The following is a 21,713-nucleotide window of genomic DNA, read 5'->3' on the forward strand; positions in this document are numbered from 1 at the left end:
TCTCTGTACGTTTTCATTCTCAAAAAAATATCCTCAGGTATTTATTTTGGTTTTTAAATTATCTTAAGAGCAAAATGGAATTTTTTGTACAATTGCATGAATTTTAATGTATGTATGGATTTGTGTGACCTTTACTACAATCACATAAGAATAGTTCCAACATACTAAAATTTTCCTTTTGCAAGTCACACCTTCCTCACTCCCACTAATAACCCCAGGTAACCACTGATATGTTCTCCATCACTATAGTTCCTCCCACACCTTGGAGAATGTCTTAGAAATGAAATCATATGATATTTGGCCTTTTGATAATGGCTTAGTTTACTTAGCATAATGTCTTTGAAATTCATTCAAGTTATTGAATATGTCCACAGTTTACTCCTTTTTTATTGCAGAGTAGTGTTCCATTACATGTAAGCACCAAGGTTTGATTATTCATTCACCAGTCAAAGAAATTTATTTTTTTTCTAGGTTTTGGTGATTACAGATAGAAAGATTAGCAATATTTGTATTCAGCATTTTGTATGAACAAGGACTTATTGGGATATATGGTAAATGTATGTTAAAGTTTATAAAGAACTACCCTGTTTTCCAGAGTGGCTATAACATTTTGCATTTCCATCAGTAATGCATGAGAGGTCTGTTTGCTCTGCATCTTTGCAACCATCAGTATTACTACTAAGTTCTATTTTAGCCATTCTAATAGATGGAGTGCTATCTCACTGTGGTTTTCATTTGTACTTTCCTGATGGCTAATGATGAAGAATATCTATTCATATTCTGTTTGCCTGTTGTAAATACTGCTTTGTGAAGTTATATCTTGAAACTTTTTGATCATTTTTAATAGGGAAGTTTTCTTACTGTTGAGTTTTAGGAGTTATTTGCATATTCTGAATACAAGTCTTTTTTAGATATGTGATTTGCAAATATTTTCTCTCAGTCTGTGACTTGCCTTTTCATTTTGTTCCATTGATTGATCTATGTGTCTATCCCTCATCATTGCCTTGATTATTGTAGCTTTTTATTGTCTTAAAATTAGGTGTAATTCTACCAACTTTATTTTTTTTCTTCAACATTTTTATCGCTATTTTAATTTATTTGCCTTTTCCATGTAAATTTCATAATCAGCTTGTCTACAAAATTATGCTGGGATATTTGAATAGAGTAAATTAAATAAAAATAGATAAATCTGATGGGGAAAAAAGTCTTTACTATACAGAATCTTCCAATCCATAAACATAGTATCTCTGTTTAGGTTGCCCTTAAGTTCTTCCATACACATTTTGTAGTTTTCAGCATAGAGAACTTGTATATGTTGTGTTATATATGCACATAAACAGTTCATTTTTGGTACTATTGTACATGGAATTGTTAAAACTTGGTTTTCAATTGTCCGTGGATATTGTTTTTATGTCTCTTTGTACAGATTTTTTAGTGGTTGTTCTAGATAACAATGTACTTAGCTTTTCATAATCAATTATGAATAAACATTTTACCTCCTTAAGTGAAATGTGGAAACCTTACCACTATATAAGACTCCTTATCTCTTTCACCTTTGTTTTGGTTGTGTTATGCATTATATCTCTATATATCAAACATCCACTTAAACAGTGTAATAAGTTTTGTTTTAAATAACAAAATAGGGAAGAATAGTCTTATCATATCTAGTTGAATACTTACATTTTGGTTGCTCTTCAATTTTTGGTGTCCCAGGTTTCTTTCTGTGCTTTCCTCCCTCCCTCCCCATGCTCCCTCCCTTCCTTTCTTTTTCTTTCTTTCTTCAGTCTATAGGATTTCCCTAACATCTCTTTTAGAACAGATTTTCTGGCACTGAATTATCTTAGTTCTCCTTCCTCTAAGAATAGATTTTACCTTCATTCTCGAAAGACACTCTTTTCACTTGATACAGAATTGTAAGTTAACAAGGATTTTTCCCAAGATCTTTAAAAATGTTGTTCCACTTCATTGTGTTCTGAGGAGATATCTACAGTATTTGAATTCTTGATCTCTGCATGTGACATTTTTCTCTGGTTAAGATTTTTTTGTTTTGGAAGGAAGTTAGTTTTCAGCAATTTGTTTAGGATGTATCTTGGTGTGGAATTCATTGTTTTTGTTTCGCCCCACTTTAGCATTCATTGGTTTTCTTTAAACTGTTTTTATCTTTTGCCAAATTTCCCTTAAGCAGACCTCCTTCCTCCACAAAGAATACTGCTATCCAAATCTGGTGATTGTCATAACCTTTAAAATATATTTACTACATGAGTGTATATCCTTAGACTATATATGTATATGTGTACACATATATATATACATACATATAGACAATATGTATAGAAACCATTATTAAGATACTTTAATGTAACTGATATACAATTGTATCCAGTGACTTGCTTTTTACAGTCAGCGTTGTTTCAGAAGTTTTACCTGTGTACTGTCTAACACTTTACTTCATTCCATTATTGACCCTATCCCATTATATAAATATACCACAATTTATACATCTGTTTTTCTATTGATGAAATTAGTATCTATTATTTGAACAATCTTGCACTGAATATTCTTGTACATATATAATTCCCGGTATTCATTGAAAAGAGATTCTCTAAGGGTTGTACGGCTAGATATAGGATTTCTCAGCCATTTTCCTCTTCTGAGAAGCTATCTTTTCAAATCTCTTGTCCATTTTCCGACTGGGTTGTTTTCCTTATGAATTTGAAAGATGTTTTTAGTCATACTAGACATTTGTTATTATATACATACATACATACATACATATATATACAGCAAATTTCTTCTGATTTGTGTTTTGCTTCTATTCTATTTTTATATTTTTGATGTACAGAAGTTCTTAATTCAATGTAATAAATTTTACATTTTTTACTTCATGGTTTGATATTTTGTTAACTTTTATTTGAGGTCAATTTATATGAGTTCTTTTAGAGATGGCAAAGGTACTAATATTTTGTCTTATTTATGTGGCAAATATTTCCACAGTTTTGTTTTTAAAACTTTTCTTATTAAACACTTCAAATCTAAACAAAAAGCAACATAACCTAAATGTGCTTCGCATTCAACTTCATCAGTGGAGATATTTGTTTTGTCTAGGCCAGGGGTGTCCAAACTGCGGCCCGCAGGCCAACTGCGGCCCGCAATCCATTTTTAATTGGCCCGCAGCAAATTCCAAAAATATATTTAGTTTACTTAAATAAACCATGTGAGGCAATACATACTTCACCTCGAGTGAGTGGCCGGGCTGTTTGTGTATTTTACTGCATATGGCCTTTGGTAAAAAAACGTTGAAAAAAGTTTGGTCACCCCTGGTCTAGACCCTTGATCTCTCCCTGCCCATATTGTTTTAAAGCACTTCCCACTCATAATATCATTTCGTCCATCAAAATGTCAACACGTATCTAAAAGATAAGGGTCATTTTTTAATACAGAACCACAATACCATCATTATCACATTGCACAAATTAGTAATTCTTTAATATAATCAAATATTTAATCATTATTTAACTTTCCCATATCATGAATGTCACAAAAACATTTTGATGTCATTTTGAACCTACATTCACGCACACTGCAATAGTTTCTTGTCTTTTCAAATGCTTTTACTCTATAGGTTCTCTTTCCATATATCTCTCTACCTCCCTCTCTTTTTTTAAATTACAGTTTATTTGTTAAAGGAACTGAGTTGCTTCTCCTGTTGAGTTCCTCACAGACTGGACTTTTGATGATTGCAGCACATAGATAAAACTTCTGAAACATAAAGCTGAGTGTAAAAAGAAAGTCACATAAGACTGGATACAATAGCATATCAGTTACATTGAAGTCTATATATGTGGTATAGTTTTGTACATTATCTCTTCTGTATTTCCTATAAAATATTAGTTAGATACACTTTTAGGTTCAATTTCCTTAGCAAAAGTGCTTTATAAATGTTGGTGTGTGTCTCTATTAAGAGGCATGTAGCATCTCGTTTTTCTCTTTGTGATATTAGCAGCCATTTGTGTTCAAGGCCTGGATCTATTCAATAATTAGGGGCTGCAAAACTGGGATACTTTGATTCTATAATTCCCTCGTAGATTAGTTGGAATACTTCTATAAAGACAAACTTCCCCTCAACTACTACTTGGTTACATTGTCGCATAGGATAATTAGGAATGGCAGAAAAATACTTAATATTTTACCATCATTTATCAGTTTTTAATAGAATGAATTGGTTCAGTAGCATCTTCCAACAGTGAGCAATTAGTTTTGTTTTGTGCCATTATGGATTCACAGATTTAAATAAATTCGATGTGCTTCAAAACATTGCCGTTCTTGTGTTTATTAATGCTGAAATTGTTACTTCTCTGACCAGTTGGAGCCGCTTCAGGATAACTCTTTGAGTCCTTTGTGACATAACCCTAGAGTTTTTTTATTGCTTCCTTGCTATCTGGGAAGCAGGAAGATTACCCAAGCTTATCTTGTACACCTTCAATTGCTTCAAACTCTATTGAGTTTTATTGGCATCTTTGAAAAGATATATATAGGGAGAGAGAGATGGACATAGATATAGACATAGATGGACCCTATTTCTGGACATTCTTTTCTGTTTTGTTGATCTATTTGTCTGTCCTTATGTAAATTCAGTATTCCTTTAATTACTGTAGGTTTATAACAAGCTTGAAATTTCAAAGTTTGAGTTCTCCAACATTTTTTATGCTTCTAGGGCGACTTAGTTATTCTAGGGTCCTTGCATAGCATGCTGGGATTTTATTTGGGTTCACCTTTCATTTCTTGTTCTTGCTGGCTAGGACCTCTAGGATGGCAATGGACAAAATTGTGACTGTATACTTTCTAATCTCATTCCAAAACTTAAGGGAAAAGGATCAATATAAATTAGAATATTGGCTCTAGACATTTGAAGATAGCTTTTATCAGAGAAAGGGCATAACCTCATATCCCTAATTCACTAAGAGGTTTTATCATGAATGGGTGTTGAATTTTATCACAATTTTTTTCCTGCATCTTTGAGATAATCATCTACATTTTCTTATTTTTTCTCTTAATGTGGCGAATTAGTTTGACTTATTTTTTGAATGTTAAACCAAGTCTGCATTCGTAGGATAAACTTCACTTATTCATTATGAATTACCTTTATTATATATTATTAGTTTCAGCTAATTTTATTTATAATTTTTATATATTTGATCATGGGGAATATTGACTGAGATTTTTCTTTTCTTGTAATATCATATAATGATTTTGACATCAGAATGATCCTGGTCTCAAAATATGATTTGGAAGAGGCATTCACTCCTCTTCAATTTTTTGGGAAGAGTTTGTGTAGAATTAGTTTAATTTCTTCTTAGATATTTGGTATAATTCCAAAGTCAAGTCATTTGAGACTAGAGTTTTCTTTGAGGAAAAGTTTTTAATTACATATTTAATTTCTTTAATACATATCAGGGTTTTCATAGTATTTTATTTGTGAATGAGATTAGGTAGTTTGTTCTTGAAATTTGTCCCTGGCATTTATTTATTTTTTTAAATTATTACCCATTTTTCATAATATTTTTTTACTATCATTTTAAATATTATTTATAAACTCTGTTGTATTGTTATCTCTAATTTTCCTGATGCTAAAAATTTGTGTCTTCTCTTTTTCCTGATCAATCTGGTTTAGCAGCTATTTCGTTTTCTCTCTTGTTTTTCTACTTCTTTGGTTTTTCACTTTGCTCTTTACCATTTCCCTTCCTCTGATTACTAAGTATGGACAATATGTGGAAGAATTGAATTGCCAATGTGCTGCTGAATGGTATGTAAAATGGTAAAACCACTTTGGAAAACAGTTTGGCATTAAACACATTTTTACCATATGATCTAGTCATTCCATTACTTGGTATTTACCCAATAGAAATGAAAAAAAAATCTGTTCACACAAACACTTGTGCATGAATGTTAATAAAGGTTTAGTTCCAAGAGGCAAAACCAGAAACAACCCAAATACAGGTGAGTGGATAAATAATTGGGACATATCCATACCATGAGATACTTCTCAGAAATAAAAAAAGGAGCAAATCATTAATGCATGCAACATTGAGTAAAAGAAGCCAAGAGTTCATACTATATGATTCCATTCATATAAAATTCAAAGAAATTCAAGCTAATCTTGTGTGACAGATAGAGAGCAGTGTTGTGAGGGGGTAAGAGGAGAGGGATGGATGTATTACAAAGGTGGATGATAAAACTTTTGAGGGTGATAATGTTATTTTGATTGCAGTGATGGTTTCACAGTTGTAGACATTTTAAAACTTCAATTTAAATGAGTACAGTTTATTGTATTTCAGTTATACTTCAACAAGTTGTTTGTTTAAGAAAACCACAGTGTTTCTGTTTCATTTATTTTTAGAACCTGCAGTAAATGCTATTCATCAATGTCTAAGTAGTTCAAAGAATGCCAAAAACTCAGCAGCTCCAGTTGTTTTTCAGTCAGATGCACGACATAATAATACTGAAGAAAAGGTATAAAGTTGTCTCAAACTTTTGTATGGTGATTATTAATTTATCTAGTTAACTTTCACTTCCATGAATTGTCTCCTTCACTATTAGCATGGTACTTATTGGTTAGGGATATCGGGGTCTGTTCATGAGACCTGATCCCTTTCCCTGAAGTGTGGAGTTACCTTTGTGCTACATTCACTATGTAATTTAGCAGAAACCAGTCCAAGCAAATATTTAGCAATCATAATGATATTAATACCTAATATTTATTGAACATCTACTATTGGCCAAGCCCTGCGGTAAGCCAGAGGAAGGGAAAATGAGGAAATTAAGTCACATAGGATACCAAGATGAATAAGCCATAATCACTTGAGGACTTATTGTCTAGTGGGCCACACAGACACAGTAAAATGTTATTACAATCAAAAGAGGGTCTGGGGTGATAAATTCTGAGTCTAAGTAATGCATTCATTAAGCATTAGATTGGATTGTAATGAGTTGGATTGTATTTCCCTGAGACAAATTGTATGACTCTAAATTTTTAAGACAACCATTGAATGGATTCTATGATTTAAACAAAATATGGAACAGGAGGAACAAATTTATGCATTGCTACATATTGAACTCAATTTTGAACAAGTTACATTTGAGATCCCTGTGAAAGACAGCATATGATGTTAGTAAGGTGTATTCTCCCTGAGACAATTTTTATGAGACAGTGAGGGGATAAAGGGGGAAAAAAAATCTTTATTTGGGTGATAGAAAGCAAAATCTTTTTCAGAAGTACTGTTACTCATGAATGCTTTTCTCTTTAATGTTGTACCATATAGAAATATGGAGTGATAAATAAAAAATCAAGTACTGACAATGATAGAGGTAAGAAAATGAAAAATATAATTTTTTTGTTATTTAAGTACATAATTATGGTTTCATTATATAGTTTTCCAAGGTATTTGTTCTACCTGATTATAAATATTATGGTTGTTTAGAAAATAAAATATGGTATAAATTCATTTATGCATATAGATGTTATCATTAGCCCAAATATTTGAGTGATTGATGAGTGTGGCTTTTGAAGTTTGCAAACTGTGGAAAAGTTAGGGTCCCTGCTGTGGCTATTTATAGTGATAGGTAAAGTAAGGTACTGACATATTGTGGTGTAGTAGGTTATGGTACTGAGCCAGGAAGGTCCCTATGGGGTCCATTGCCATCAATTTCCCATGGACAATACATCCTATTTCCTATGTAGCCTTGAGCAGAACGTACATTGACTAAGTTTTTATGTGCCTTGTTAGGGTTCCGGAAGTCACTAAAGATCCATGCACATCCTACATATACACACAGAAAATAACAGACACCTCTATTCAGTGGACATTCAAATTCAATGTAAAATCTAATTCATCACCTTCTGATCCTTCTATTTCCCCCAGGAACAAAACCTGAGTTATCTTTGACTCCCTTTTTCTTGTGTTCTGCATTCCAATGTAGCCCCTTTCTGCCTAATCTACCTCCTTAACTTATCTTGCCCTCTCTGCTTTTCCATGCCCACAGCTTCTGCCCTTGTTTCCTCCATCATCTACTGTTTTAGAACCCTTCCTCCAGTTTTGTCCTCCTGTTTTTAATCCACCATACATTTGTTGTGAAAGCAATCTCCCCCAACATAGCTTTGGTTATTCCCCTATTTGAGTCATTATTGGTTTTCCACTGCAGACTGAATGAAAAGTAAACAGTTAACTCAGGCCATGGTCTGAGGTTAGTTACAGGGATTAAGCTGCCATAATATTAAATGGATTAAGATCAGAGGTTAAGGATTTCAGACTTGTCCTTGAGAGTAATAATGAGCCACTGAAAACTTGTGAATATCAAAAAAGGTCATAGTATTCTTTCAGGTACTTCCTCAACTCAAATCCATTATTATGGTAATCCAGTGATTGTGGGCTCTCAGCAGAGAGAACACTAGGTCAATTCATTAATATTCACTCTTGTTCCAGCAATATTATCTTCTCATATTTAAATGTATCTCTTCTTCCTGTAGGAGCTATGTACATCTCAGCTAAAGATTCAATTACATCAGCTCAAACTTCACCCACAAGAAATATTCCCCGATCTTCACAGTCTCATTTGGGTCCTACAAAGCATGAGGTATATAATACTGTTTTATGCCCCAAATGCAAACAGAATAAATGAGGTACCATCTTATGGTACCTCATCATCATTGGTATAACAAATTTTCATTCATAAAGTGAACATACAGAATAGCTTTATTCCCTGAAATTAATCATAATAAAATTTTAATAGCCTTAGGGTAGTCTTCCTAAATATAGGCTATCATGATAGTTCAGTATGTACCTTCAGCCTTAAGAGTAAGTATCAAATTGGATTTCTTTGATTGGGCTTTGACTAGTACTGATGGATTGTTCGGGGACAGCCATACTATCTCTCCCCATTCTTTTCTGACCTGTGATCAGTTAACTGCTGGTGAAAAGTTACCAGCAAAGATTCAGGGTTCAGCTGCTAGATGTAACAATTTTTTCTCTATGGCTTGCCAACATTATAGAAGTCAAAATCACATCTTCAATTCTATTAGTAGCACAGTGTTAATTGGTTAAACTGTGCTAAAGAGTTAACATGGTTTGAAAGAGATTTCAATAAACTAGGAAATTTACTAAATTCTTTCCAAATGAATTCTACTTGATTAGGGTAGAAAGTGGCATCATTTTCTGTGATCCCTAATGCATAATATATGGCACACTACATTATGCATAACTCCTAAAATGTAGTATGTTTACCATAATATGCTTATTTGTAGTGGAGTTATATTACAAATAAACATTTTACAGTTCAATGTTCTATGTCAATATCTACATTAAGTGTGATGAGTCAGGAAAAGATTTCTTAACAACTTTGACATTTGAAGTTGTCATATTGTCCAATAGATTTCAAAGGTTATGTCCTTTACTAAAAAAAAAAAAAAAAAAAAAGGAAAAAAATAAACTCCTTAAAAAATAGTGCCTAAATTTTATTATTGACCTTTTTTGGGTAATGGGTATATGAAGTCCGCCACCCACATTGATCTCCAATGAGTATCATATGTCCACAAGTATCTAATTTATTACAAGAAATAGCTTTTTATTATAAGTAATCATCCTGTTTTCAACATTTTCTATATAGGCTTCCTCGGTCATAAAATGTATCTGTGGTGGCTCATGTTTGTCTCTCAGACCTAGGAAGCAAAGAGAAGTTCTTGCCCTGGATTTACCTCTCTGAGCAGGTCGAATTCTCAGACAGGTCTAGAGAGCTACATCCTCATGTATTCAGGAAACCTGTTCTCTGCCTTCAGTCTCTGCCTAAACTTTTCTATATTGTTAACTTTGTTAAAAAAAAAAAAACAACAACACACCTATGCTTTTGTTTTTATGAGTTGACTAACTTCCTTCCTCATCAGTGCAGTTACTTTTGGAATACAAGTGAATACTATTCTGCAGAAAAGTGTTAACGTAGGAGGCTTGAGACTGCTGTCTTTAAAAGGGCCTGCTTGCAAGGATGTCCTTTGGCCAGTGTTTGGAAACTTGGCTTTTCTAACATTCCCCAATGGATATGGAATTTTTCCTAACTGAATGGGTGGTACACTATACCTAGACACTGCGAACAATTTTTTGCGGAAATTTGATTTTCTTTTGGGAAGCTGGAATCTGGCGATGCTTGGAGGCTGTCTTCATGACCAGCCTTCAGTACAAACCTTGAGTGCTAAGTTCCTAATGGATTTCCTTTGGCAGACACATAGCACACATGTTCCTGCATTTCTGATTGCTGCAGAAAAAAGCATGCTCAAGCATGTCCTCTCACAGGAGAGGGAGAACATCAGGAAGACTACACATGGATTTTTCGAGACTTAGCCTGGGTCTTTTCTCTTTATTTATCCTATAGTGTATCATTTTATTGTAACAAGTCTTAGATGTGAGTAAAAATATATTGAGTCCCATGAGTCTTAACCAACCACCAAATGTGTAGGTGGTCTTACAGACCTCCTATGACACAACGATGAACATTTGAATTCTGTAAATGATAGATGTATTATAAAATCACAAAATGTATGTACTTCTTAAAAATTTACAATTTAGGGAAGTTCTCAAAATCTGAAATTTCTGTATTTTAAATATATATATATATGTATATACATATATATATATATACATATATATACACACACACACACACACACACATATATATACATATTTTCAAACTCTCGATAAAAAGACCTTAAAAATATTTGTTTTGTTGTTTGGATTATACAGAAGGAGCTAAATGCTGTTTGGAGTGAAAGACAAAACAAAAGATCAAACTACGTCTGTGAATCAAGTAAATATCAGCAACAGCTACTGAGTAAATTATGCAATATTTTAATTCATTCTTTCAACTAGCATTTATTGAACTCCTGCTTCATGGCGGGTATGGTGCTAAATATTGAATGAAGAAAACCAATGGTTCTTATCCAGGGCTATTACAGTGAAGTGAGGAGACAGTCATGCCAATAACCACAACCCAATATTAATAGAGACAGTAGGTGTGTAAACAAATCAGAGTAAGTACAGAGAAGACAGTGCCTAGGTCTGCCTAGAGTACTCAGGCAAGCCTTTATGAAAGAAACATATTTGAGACATCAAAAAATGAGAAGGAATTTTATGTTTTCATTTGAGAAAGTTGACACTTTTAATGTTAATTGTTCTCTTTCTTTGAACATTGAATGCCTTTCCATTTGTCTTAAGTATTGTTTCAGAATGTATATATGACAGATACAACATGTAGATAAATATATGTGACACATACACTCTGGAATGCTATATCATTAATATATTCAGATACCATATATGTGTGGATCTGTTTCTGATTTCTGTATTCTGTTCCAAAACACCAGTTTGTCTATCATTGCACTAGTATCACACTCTTGATCCTTCATAAGATTTTGAGATCAACAAAGGAAAATAAAACACACTCTCTGTCCCATCTGCCCACTCCTACCACTTTCTTGTTCTTTTCTGGGAGTGCCTTGGCTAATTCTCACCTTACTTTCCTCCAAATAAATTTGAAATTGATCTCTCTCTCTCTCTCTCTCTCTCTCTCTCTCTCTCTCACACACACACACACACACACACACACACACACACATATACACACACACACTGCTGAGGTGTTGTTTGAAATTGCAATGAAACTATCGATCAATATAGGGAGAATAGGTATCTTTAGAATACTGATTCTCCCCATTAATGTAAATGGTCTGTCACTCTATTTAATGGAAATTACATTTCTTTACTTTGTTTTAAGTTTAGTAATTTTCTCCAGATAGCTCTTATACATTTTTGTTAGATTTATTCCTAGGTACTTAATACTTCTGTTGTTAATTAAAATGGTATATTATCTAACTGCTTGTTGCTTATAGAAATGTAATTGATTTCTGTATTATAATTATGTGTCCAGCAACCTTTCCAAATTCTCTAATTCTTCTTCCTTATCTGTTGATTCTCTTGTTTTTTAATATAATCATATCATCTACAAATAATGAAAGCTTTGTTAATTCCTTTGTAATCTTATAATTTTAAATTATTTCTGGTACTCTTCCCATTCCTACGGCCTTCATAGAAATGGCAAAGAAAGTGATGAAAGTGGACTTTCTATCTTCTTTCTGATTTTAAAAAACATATCTTAAAATTATTCACCATAAAATGATGCCTACTGTAATATCTTGGTATATAACAATGCCAGGTGAAGGAAATACCCTTCTGTTTGTAATTCACTAAGTTTTTTTTTTTTTAATCAGTGAATGTTGACTTTTTAAAATGTATTCTATGTTTCTGTTTACTCATTTTTTTGTTGTTAGGGCAATGATGCATTGCATGATTAAATTATTTCTATTTATCATGTATTATTTTTCTCATACACTTTTAGATTAGGTTTTCTAGTAGTTTTTTTAGGATTTTATTAGCTAGGTTCTTGAGAGAAGTTGGGCTGCAATATTCCCTGCTCATAGTATCCTGGTCTGGTTTTCTTGTCAAAATGACAACAGCTTCATGAGTTGTGATGCCTCTTTTATTATTTTCTGGAAATTTCTAGAGTTGGAATTATATATTCCTTAAATGTTTGATAGAAATCACTGGCAAAATATTTAAGCTGGTCCTAGGTCTCTTAGTGAACAAAAAATTTAAACTACAGATTTAATTACTTTAGTGATCCAGAACTATTCATATTTTCTATTTATTTTCAAGTTTTTGTCAAGTTACACTTTTCTTGTAAATTTATTCAATTGTTCTAAATTTTCAAATATATTGGCCTAAAGTCATCATATATACTATCCTTATAGATCAGATGATTGCAAGGCAATATGCCTAATGGATAAGAACATATACTCTGACCCCAGACTAGCTAAGTTGAATCCATACTCCAACACTTAAAATTTATGTTTTGCCAATTTATTTAACTTTGTTCTTTAGTTTTCCAACTATAAAATAAGAATAATAGTAGTACATAGTTCATAAGATTACTATAGCAATTCAATATGTTAATATTTGTAAAGTGCTTAGAACAATATGTGACAATTGGTGATATGTAAGAGTTTTAAATGTACTGCAACCCTTGCTGTGCAACATTTTCATTCTTTTCTAAATCATATCTAAATTCCATCTTCTTATTTTTTATTCATGAACTAGTTTTTAAATTTTAAGCATTCTGGACTTCTAGTTTTATTTTTATGATTGATTTCTAATTTAATTGCTTTATGGACTGAGAGCACAGTCTATATACTCTAATAAAGAGAGCAATTTATGAAGAATTGCTTTATTGGCTTAGCACACATGATGATTTTTTTTAATGTTCTGGGTGGTTGAAAACAGTGAATGTTGTCAATTGGGGGTTCACTGTTCTAAAAATTCCAATTCAATCAAGATGTTTAATTGTGCAGTTCTATTATTTTATATACTTAATTTTTTTTACTCTTTATTCTAAAAATTATTGGACATGATGAGATAGTTCTCAACTCCTCCATGTCGTTCTGTCCATTTTTGCTTTTAATTTGTTGATCTGGGTTATTAGACATATCCAAGGTTATCCTGGTGAATTGGATCTTATTACATATTATACAGTGTCCTTTATTGTAAACGATGTTTATGTCGTAAATTTAAAATGTCTGATATCAATACAGCTATATCAGCTTTCAATCATAATATCTTTATATGTTTAGGTGTGTCTCCTGTAAACACTCTTCCCCTAGATTTTGCTTTAGTTTTATTCAGTCTTACAATTTGCTACTTTTAACTGAATTTTAGCCACTTATGTTTATGTTAATTATAAATAGTTGGGAGATTATTTACTGCCTTATTTGTACTTTCAGTTTGTCCTTCTTTTTAATATTTTATTCTTTTCTTGCTTTTAGAGTATTAAATTTATTTTTTAATTCAGTTTTCCTTCTACTGGTTTGGAAATTGTATACTATATATTTCTTTTGACAATTACACTTAAATTTTAACATAGATACTTAAAGTAAAAGTCCGAGTTAGAATAATTTAATCATTATATCATATTTAACCAATAATTTAGTTTTGAATTTTTACTAGTTAAATTACGTTTTCTATTTTTTATCCAAATTTTATTTATATTTACCAACGTATTTACCATTTTTTGTTTACCATTCCTTTTTGCATTTTATGTTATAGGATAACTTTCATTCTTCCTGAATTACATCCTTTCTTTAGAAATATCATTAATGAATGCATTTTGGGAGTAAAGTCTCAAATTTTATTTGATAAAAACTGTATTTTTCCCATGTTCTGGGATATAATTATGGCTGGGTTTACAAGTTCTTGACGACAATTATTTTTTCTTAGTACTTTATTTTTTTTTCTATCAAGAATACTTTTTAGCTATGGAAGGCAGTGTGGAGGTTCCTCAAGAAATTACGAATAGAATTACCATATGACCCAGCAATCGCTCTCCTGGGTATCTACCCCAAAAATATAAAAGCATTTCTCTATAGAGACACGTGTACGCCAATGTTCATTGCAGCTTTGTTTACGGTGGCCAAGACATGGAAACAACCAAAATGTCCTTCGATAGATGAATGGATAAAGAAGTTGTGGTACATATACACAATGGAATACTATTCGGCGTTAAGGAAAGATGATATAGGAGCATTTGTGACAACATGGATGGATCTCGAGAGAATAATGCTAAGTGAAATAAGTCAGACGGAAAAAGCAGAGAACCCTATGATTTCACTGATATGTGGTATATAAACCAAAAAGAACAAGACAAACAAATGAGAAACAAAAACTCATAGACACAGACAATAATTTAGTGGTTACCAGAGGGTAAGGGGGTGGGGGGTGGGTGATGAGGGTAAAGCGGATCAAATATATGGTGATGGAAGGAGAACTGACTCTGGGTGGTGAACACACAATGGGATTTATAGACGATGTAATACAGAATTGTACACCTGAAATCTATGTAAATTTACTAACAATTGTCACCCCAATAAAATTAATTAAAAAAAAAAAGAATACTTTTTATTATACGGGTGTCATATACACAACAATTATTTAGGGAACGTTTACAGGCACAGAGTTCAATTCTGAAATTCCATGTCACCCACACACACTGTACTGTGCACTGATCTTTGGCTGAGCCCCATAGGAATGAGACACTAATTATTGCTTTGTGAAAAGAGTTTCAATTAAATAGAGTATTTCGTGTCAAGAAGAGGTCCCAAGATCCTCTTAATTCTTCATACCCTGTGTAGCTGTCCTTTATGCCACTTTAAAATATGTCCTACCATGACTTTTCTTCCTCTATCCATGCTAAAACTAAGACAGTTTATTTGTACTGCTACCTCTGTGGCATGCCTTTTTCTAGACCACTCTTTCTCAGAACATGTAGCTCTTTGGGTTCCAAAAGGGGCTCTTAGTTTTAATTCCCCATTTTGTTTACCCTTGATATCCTGTTTTAAATCCTCTAATCTGCTATTAAGTTTGTAGTTATGGCCAGTACTCATAGCACAGACATCAGCTTTGATACTGCTTACCAATCCAGATTTGTGTTCTCCCAAATTTTTTACTCTCAAGGATTTTCCTTACCTTCTTAAAAGCTTAGCTATTTTTAAGAGGATGGTTGTAATGTTTTATACATAATTCTAGGCAATTTTTTTTTTTAGAATATTCATTGCAGCTTATTATTAGAAACTGTAGAAGAGGTTTTTGTTGGTTTTTCTATTGTGCTTTTAAAATAGTATTGTTTTCATGATTAATTTCTCAGGTCAGTGCACTCTTAATTCCCATTACTTTTTCCCAAAACTGAACACACACAAAAACATATCTACAGAAACAAACTCAGAAAGGTTCATAGGATTTAAGTAAGAATTTTTATACAAATCATGTGCACCTATTTTTCACTCATTTATTGGAAGAAACAAGAGTAACTATTTAAACTTGACTTTGAATTGGCTCTAATTATTAATACTACTTTCTGTAACCAGGACCTTCTTTCTGTCTAAAACTTGTATTCATTGTATATTTGCATAATTTACATACACTAATCCAGTGTACCTGTAGAGATGTTCTACACAAAGACTCCCTGTGTCATCTGCATCCCGAGTATTTACTAAAATCCAGGAATGGAGTCTTGCTAGACAATATTTAAGTGGGAAAAGACTGACAGACAAATCAATGAATAAATGTTGAGGAAACATATTAATTAAATTGTGCATTCCACAAATAAACCATTTTAAATTATGCATTCAACAAATAAATCACATTAAATAATATGTGTTTAGTGGTAAGTTTATGTCATAGTCTGAGAGACAGAAGAGTGAACTCTTAATTACAATATAGCATTATGAGTTTTGCAATAGAAACATACAGAATACGTAATGAGAAATAGAGATGGATATTTACTTATTAGGCAAGTTGCAAGGAAAGCTTTTTAGAGGACTTAACACAAGCTGAATAAGACCTAAAACATCAGAAGTTAAAAGAAGGAATAAGGTGCTCCAGACAAAGGAAATGGCAAAAACAAGAGCCCAGAGGCATTGAAAACATGGTATATTTAGGAAATTATAAGTCATTCTGTGTGTCTGGACCATGGAACCCATCTGAAAGAATAGCCAGAGAAGACCCTGGATAGGTAGGTAAAAGCGTCAGATTGTATGGTATGTTTTATGCCTTGCTTAAGAATTAAGACTTCATGGTAGAGTCTCTGGAGACTTAACCAAGGCAGTGACAACAGAGAATGAAGACCTACTAGAGGATATTAATGACAATTTTACAGTTGCTGGGGAAGGATACAAACTAATTATAATTTTCTTTTCCTGATAAATAGGACTTCCGGCTCCTGCCACAGCCCAGCGAATTTTCCCTTCTCATATTTTCTCAAATACGTAAGTATCTAAGGAAATTAATGTGTAATTATAAACTAATATTTTAATAATTACATGAGTTGTATTCAACAGTAAATGATTATGTGGGATCCTTCATTCTTGTAGTTCTACTTGGAATTAGTGAAAATTCTGTCTTTTGCAAACTCTCACCAGTAGGTTTCAGCTGTAAGATAGACAAAGTAAATGTGTTCTTCCTTCTCTATTTCCTTATTCCACTGTGGTTCTATACTTCCCCTACATTCAGAGTCATTATGCCACTTTCAAGCATGTCCTACTGTGACCTCTCCTCTTCAGGTATCTTTTCAGGATCTGAAATTGTCCCTTTTCCTTTCTCTGCTTTGAAACTTATACCATTCCTTAGGCTTTTTCAGATTATTGGCTTCCTAAGGAGAGTAAATGAGGTTACTGTAAGTATTGATAATCAGTTATTCCTCTCTTAAAGGGTATTTGCAGTATAATCCAAAATAATAATCTCTAATGGTAGAAACTACAAGTCTTTAGAAAAGAAATTTTTGGGGTCTGAGGGAATTTCATTCCTCAAACCTTGGTGGTCACCTATTCTGTTGGTATTTATGTATGGTTTTCTCAACTTTAAATAAGAGAGACTATTATTTTAGACTCAAAACCATCACCTTTTTAAAAAAATCAATCCAGAAAATAAGGTCCAGGATAGATTTTACAAACCCAAATTTCTATGAAAATGGGTAAAGTTAAGTGGTATAGGGTGGTAAAAGGGTTGACATATTCAACCCAAGCTTCCCTGGAGGAAGGAACTTGACTTTAGGACAAATGGATGTCAATTTGACTGATTTACTGAGAGTTCACAGAACACATAACACTGTAATACATGCAGAAGGAAGGAAACTGACTAGTCTAGTTGAAAGCAACAGAACAAGGTGGGAGAATGGTGAGTATAAGTAGAAAATGACCATTTTTTAATTTAATACATTTTTATTAGTGAAAATATGAATATCTGCCTCTTTATATAAAAAAAGAGAGGGCTCATATTAAAGGCTTAATTCCTGCCTCTTCATTCTCCCCATCCAAGATGACAGAGTCACTTGAATATTTTATAGCAAATACTTTGGATACTCTTTCATGAAAAAGCTTAGCTCAGCCAAAATGAAAAACTCGATGCATGGTTTGGAGCTTCCCCATCACTCCCTCCCAAATTCATAGGAATAAAATACTTTTAGCTGCACCCACGCAGCCTAACATCAGGTCAGACTACAAACAAAACACAGCTAATACTTCCTAGTCTGACTCTGTCCATCCGACATATGTCACATTCTTCTTCTAATTTAACTCCAGTTGTCATAAAACTTTACAGTGGAATCATCACATCTGTTCTATCACCCACCTCCTGCTCCCCGTTGCTTACTTCTAATTTTTCCTAATGCTAATATAAAAGACATATACAGAATGCTTTATCAAATAGACATGGAAATTCATGACCAAGAGAATGAAGATAAAGCAAATATGATAGCAGTGAGAGTAAACCGAGTTGCAAAAATTAAGCATTGTACTTTGATAATGAGTAAGTTTGTATTATTGGGATGGAAGATGTAAGGAGAAACAGAGTAAAGGAGGCAATAAATCGGCTGCCCTGTAGACTATGGTAAAAAATACAAAGTTTTTTATTGGGTGACATTAATAAATTGTCATTTACTGACATGGATGGAGGGGGTCCAGTTAGCATATGTAATGGATAACTGTGGCAGCAATATATAAAAAAAATCAAAGGCAAGAAACTAGGAACCAGTTCTAGAAGTCTAGTAGACACCTGCACAAAGACATTATTTTAGACTAAAGAATAATCCCAGTCCAAAAGACTTTAAATGGGAATTTATTTATCAAATATTTAATGAGAACCTACTATGGTAGCTTCTAGATATTAGGCAGCCACCCCAATGAACAGATATGCTCCTGGGATAGTGAGGTGTTGTTTTTCAAGGACACGGTGTTGCTGGAGAAAGGGGTTGGAAATACTGAAAGTTAAAAATAACACAAAGCTCACTGCTCATACCTGGATCAGCCATTTTTCTTGAATAAACACTTTTCTAGAATGCTGAAATCCTTTAGTTAATTTTCAGAGTTCTGAAACTATAAAAAAATCATTATAAAAACATTTACTATAAAATTAGGAAAAAACATTTTTTCCAGCTTATCCATTACTTATATGGAAGAGTAAAATTTTCAGAGCTCCTTATGCTGTCATTTCTACTGACATTCTTTATCTAGTTATTACAATTGTTTTTTAGTGGTCTTCATTGAAGCTTTCTCAGTCATTTGATTAATTTTATTCTTAGGTCTTTGCTCTTCGTTTGGATCTATATGCATGTCTTTGGGGCAGAATGCCTGTTGAGGATAGGTTTCCATCAATACAGTGGACTCCTTGAGTTTAATTTGGTGCCTACAGTATAATGTGAAGAAAATAGAAAAATGAATATGGGAGATAGTTTGCAGGATCTGAAAGAAGAAAACTATGCTTAGGTTAACCTAAGAAACCATATACTGAAAAAGATAAATGAGTCGAAGATCGTGAACATGTCACCGATATCAGCTGTCATGCTCCAGGTTCCATATTGCAAAAAGATACTAATCTAATTATGGACTATTGCTATAAAGCCCAATTTCTGAGCTGAAACCAGTGAGGTTTTCTTTTTCTGCCAAGATGAAGGATATAATTCTCAGCCTTGGCATTTCTCATAATTTTAGGCTTTGGGAAAATCAAATTTCATAATGTAAAGTACAGGCCAAAAAAATTTAAAGAGTCAATTTTCTTTCAAGAACACAGGAAGAAGATAAGCAAAGGGCCTATGTGGAAATATATGAAAAATAATTATCATATGTCTGAAACATATGAAAATAAACCAGAACTACAGTCTTAGATCATATCTCACTATTTGTTTTGTTATTCTATAATTTTCATTCTTGAGTTTTTCTTTCATTTGTTACAATTCAGAAAATTATGTTTTTACATTATTAGTTGTGATGATAATTGTAAATAGAACACATGATAGAATATCGTCATACATAGGAAAGGGCTACATATCAATTGATATTGAATATGGCTAGAAACCTATGTTTTTAACCATAGTTATTGAATAATCATCCACGTGTTCCCTTCCTACTTTTCAATGAGAATGTGGGTGGGTCTATGGAATTTGAAGTAAGTAAAGGACTATCAGAAATCTCCAGTCAGATGCTTTGCTACCTCGTGTCTTTTGGAAGACAGGAAAGACTAGCCCACACTCTCCCTCCAATTCTGTCTTACTTCAGAGACCCACAAAGCAGGCATAGATAAGGTTGGTCAATAGAATTTTCAGATAGATAAATATTTTATGCATTAGCTACAATTCTCCCCCTTTGAGTAATAAAGCATGTGGGTCAGTATAGAAAGAGGAGGAGAAATGGGTGGGTGTGTGTGGGGGGGTGAACAAAAATAAAGTCAATTCTTCCTTTTGAATTTCTGTAGAAAAACTCTCAGCTATATAAAGAAAAGACATTCAAAGATCAGAAATTTTGGAAAAATTACATAAATTCTTGACCCTAAATAATAACTAAATGATCAACCTTTCTTGGCTTTACAGACAACAGAATCTTCCACAAAATTGCTTGCAAAAAAAAGTATGTATCATAAAAACCACTGATAAAGCAGTGTATTAATACTTTCTAATGTGTCATAATAGAAAAAAAATCTGTGAAACAAATAATGAGTAATCATCTATTGATATTAGTCAGTCTCTCTCTCTTTGTCCCCGCCCTTTTTTTCTGTTTTAATGTCTACCTTCAGTTAATTCTTAGATTTCTCAGTGGTCTAAAGTTCTAATCAAAAGATAATGTTGGCATGTCAGGAAGGGGTCTTATAGGGACAGAAGGAGGAGAAGGCATTCGGGGCCTAGCCATCATAAGAACAGCATGAGATAACCACAAACCCTTTCTGTCATGGAAGCCATTAAGTGAAACAGCTTTGCAGACTTGGCTGGTGAGCTGAAATGCCTAGGTCTGTTTCTAGCCCTTTTCAGAGGAAGGGACCTCGTCACCCAAGAAAGTCACATAAAAAGGTACCTGGTCACCTATGAGCTAAGACTTGGAACAGACAGATAACAGGGCATAGTTGTAAGTCCCAAATCTGGATGTAGTCAGACCAGCCAGGAAAGAGAAATGGATTGGAGGACAACACATATTCTGACGTACTTTTTCACATGGACACCTGTTCAATTCATAGAATATGTAGCAAATACAAAAGCTTTGATTCAAGAGAGTATTTCCCAGTTTAATTTTATAATGGAAAGCAAGTGAAAACTAGGTTCTATATACCATATTTCACTACTTAGAAAACTTTAGGAATATTTCTTTTTCACATATTAAGATTGGTAACAGTTTCTTGCACCTAGCCAGAGAATTACAATGTAGGTCTGTCGTTTATTATCTGATTATATGAAAAATAATACATATTGAATATATTGAATGTCTTAGTTTATATGTTATAGTAGATTAGAACAAGAGTCGTCTCTGTTAAAATTTAGGTTTTATTCTTAAAACATTTGATTTAGCATAGCATAAGACAAGTATTATACATACGTAATATGTTGTATAATCGTGTGTGCAATAAGTGAGACAGTATCTAGGAGATTTGGCTATTACAGCACAATAAAATGATTGTTCCTGGGGTGCCCCCAAACACTCTCAAATGTGTCAGGAGACAGTATGCAACATAAGTGTTATTTTTCTTTGAATGTTGGCCCAAAACATGAATAATGCCATGCAAACGTAAGACAATATTTGGGATGTGAACA

The 21,713-nt window shown here is 33.0% G+C and overlaps 1 protein-coding gene across 1 annotated transcript in view; it reads left to right on the plus strand.

Moving 5' to 3' along the window:
- The window catches only part of FSIP2 (fibrous sheath interacting protein 2), a gene marked incomplete at both ends in the record, with an annotated part of 80,587 nt that overhangs the window by 15,621 nt on the left and 43,253 nt on the right, over positions 1–21,713 (plus strand). Inside the window, 4 exon segments of the mRNA XM_081050774.1 lie at positions 8,525–8,631; positions 16,854–16,911; positions 18,350–18,476; positions 20,505–20,541. Coding sequence (XP_080906900.1) covers positions 8,525–8,631; positions 16,854–16,911; positions 18,350–18,476; positions 20,505–20,541 — 329 coding nt within the window.

The sequence above is a fragment of the Rhinolophus hipposideros genome (genome assembly GCF_964194185.1).
Source record: "Rhinolophus hipposideros genome assembly, chromosome: 6".
Taxonomy (NCBI): Eukaryota; Metazoa; Chordata; class Mammalia; order Chiroptera; family Rhinolophidae; genus Rhinolophus; species Rhinolophus hipposideros.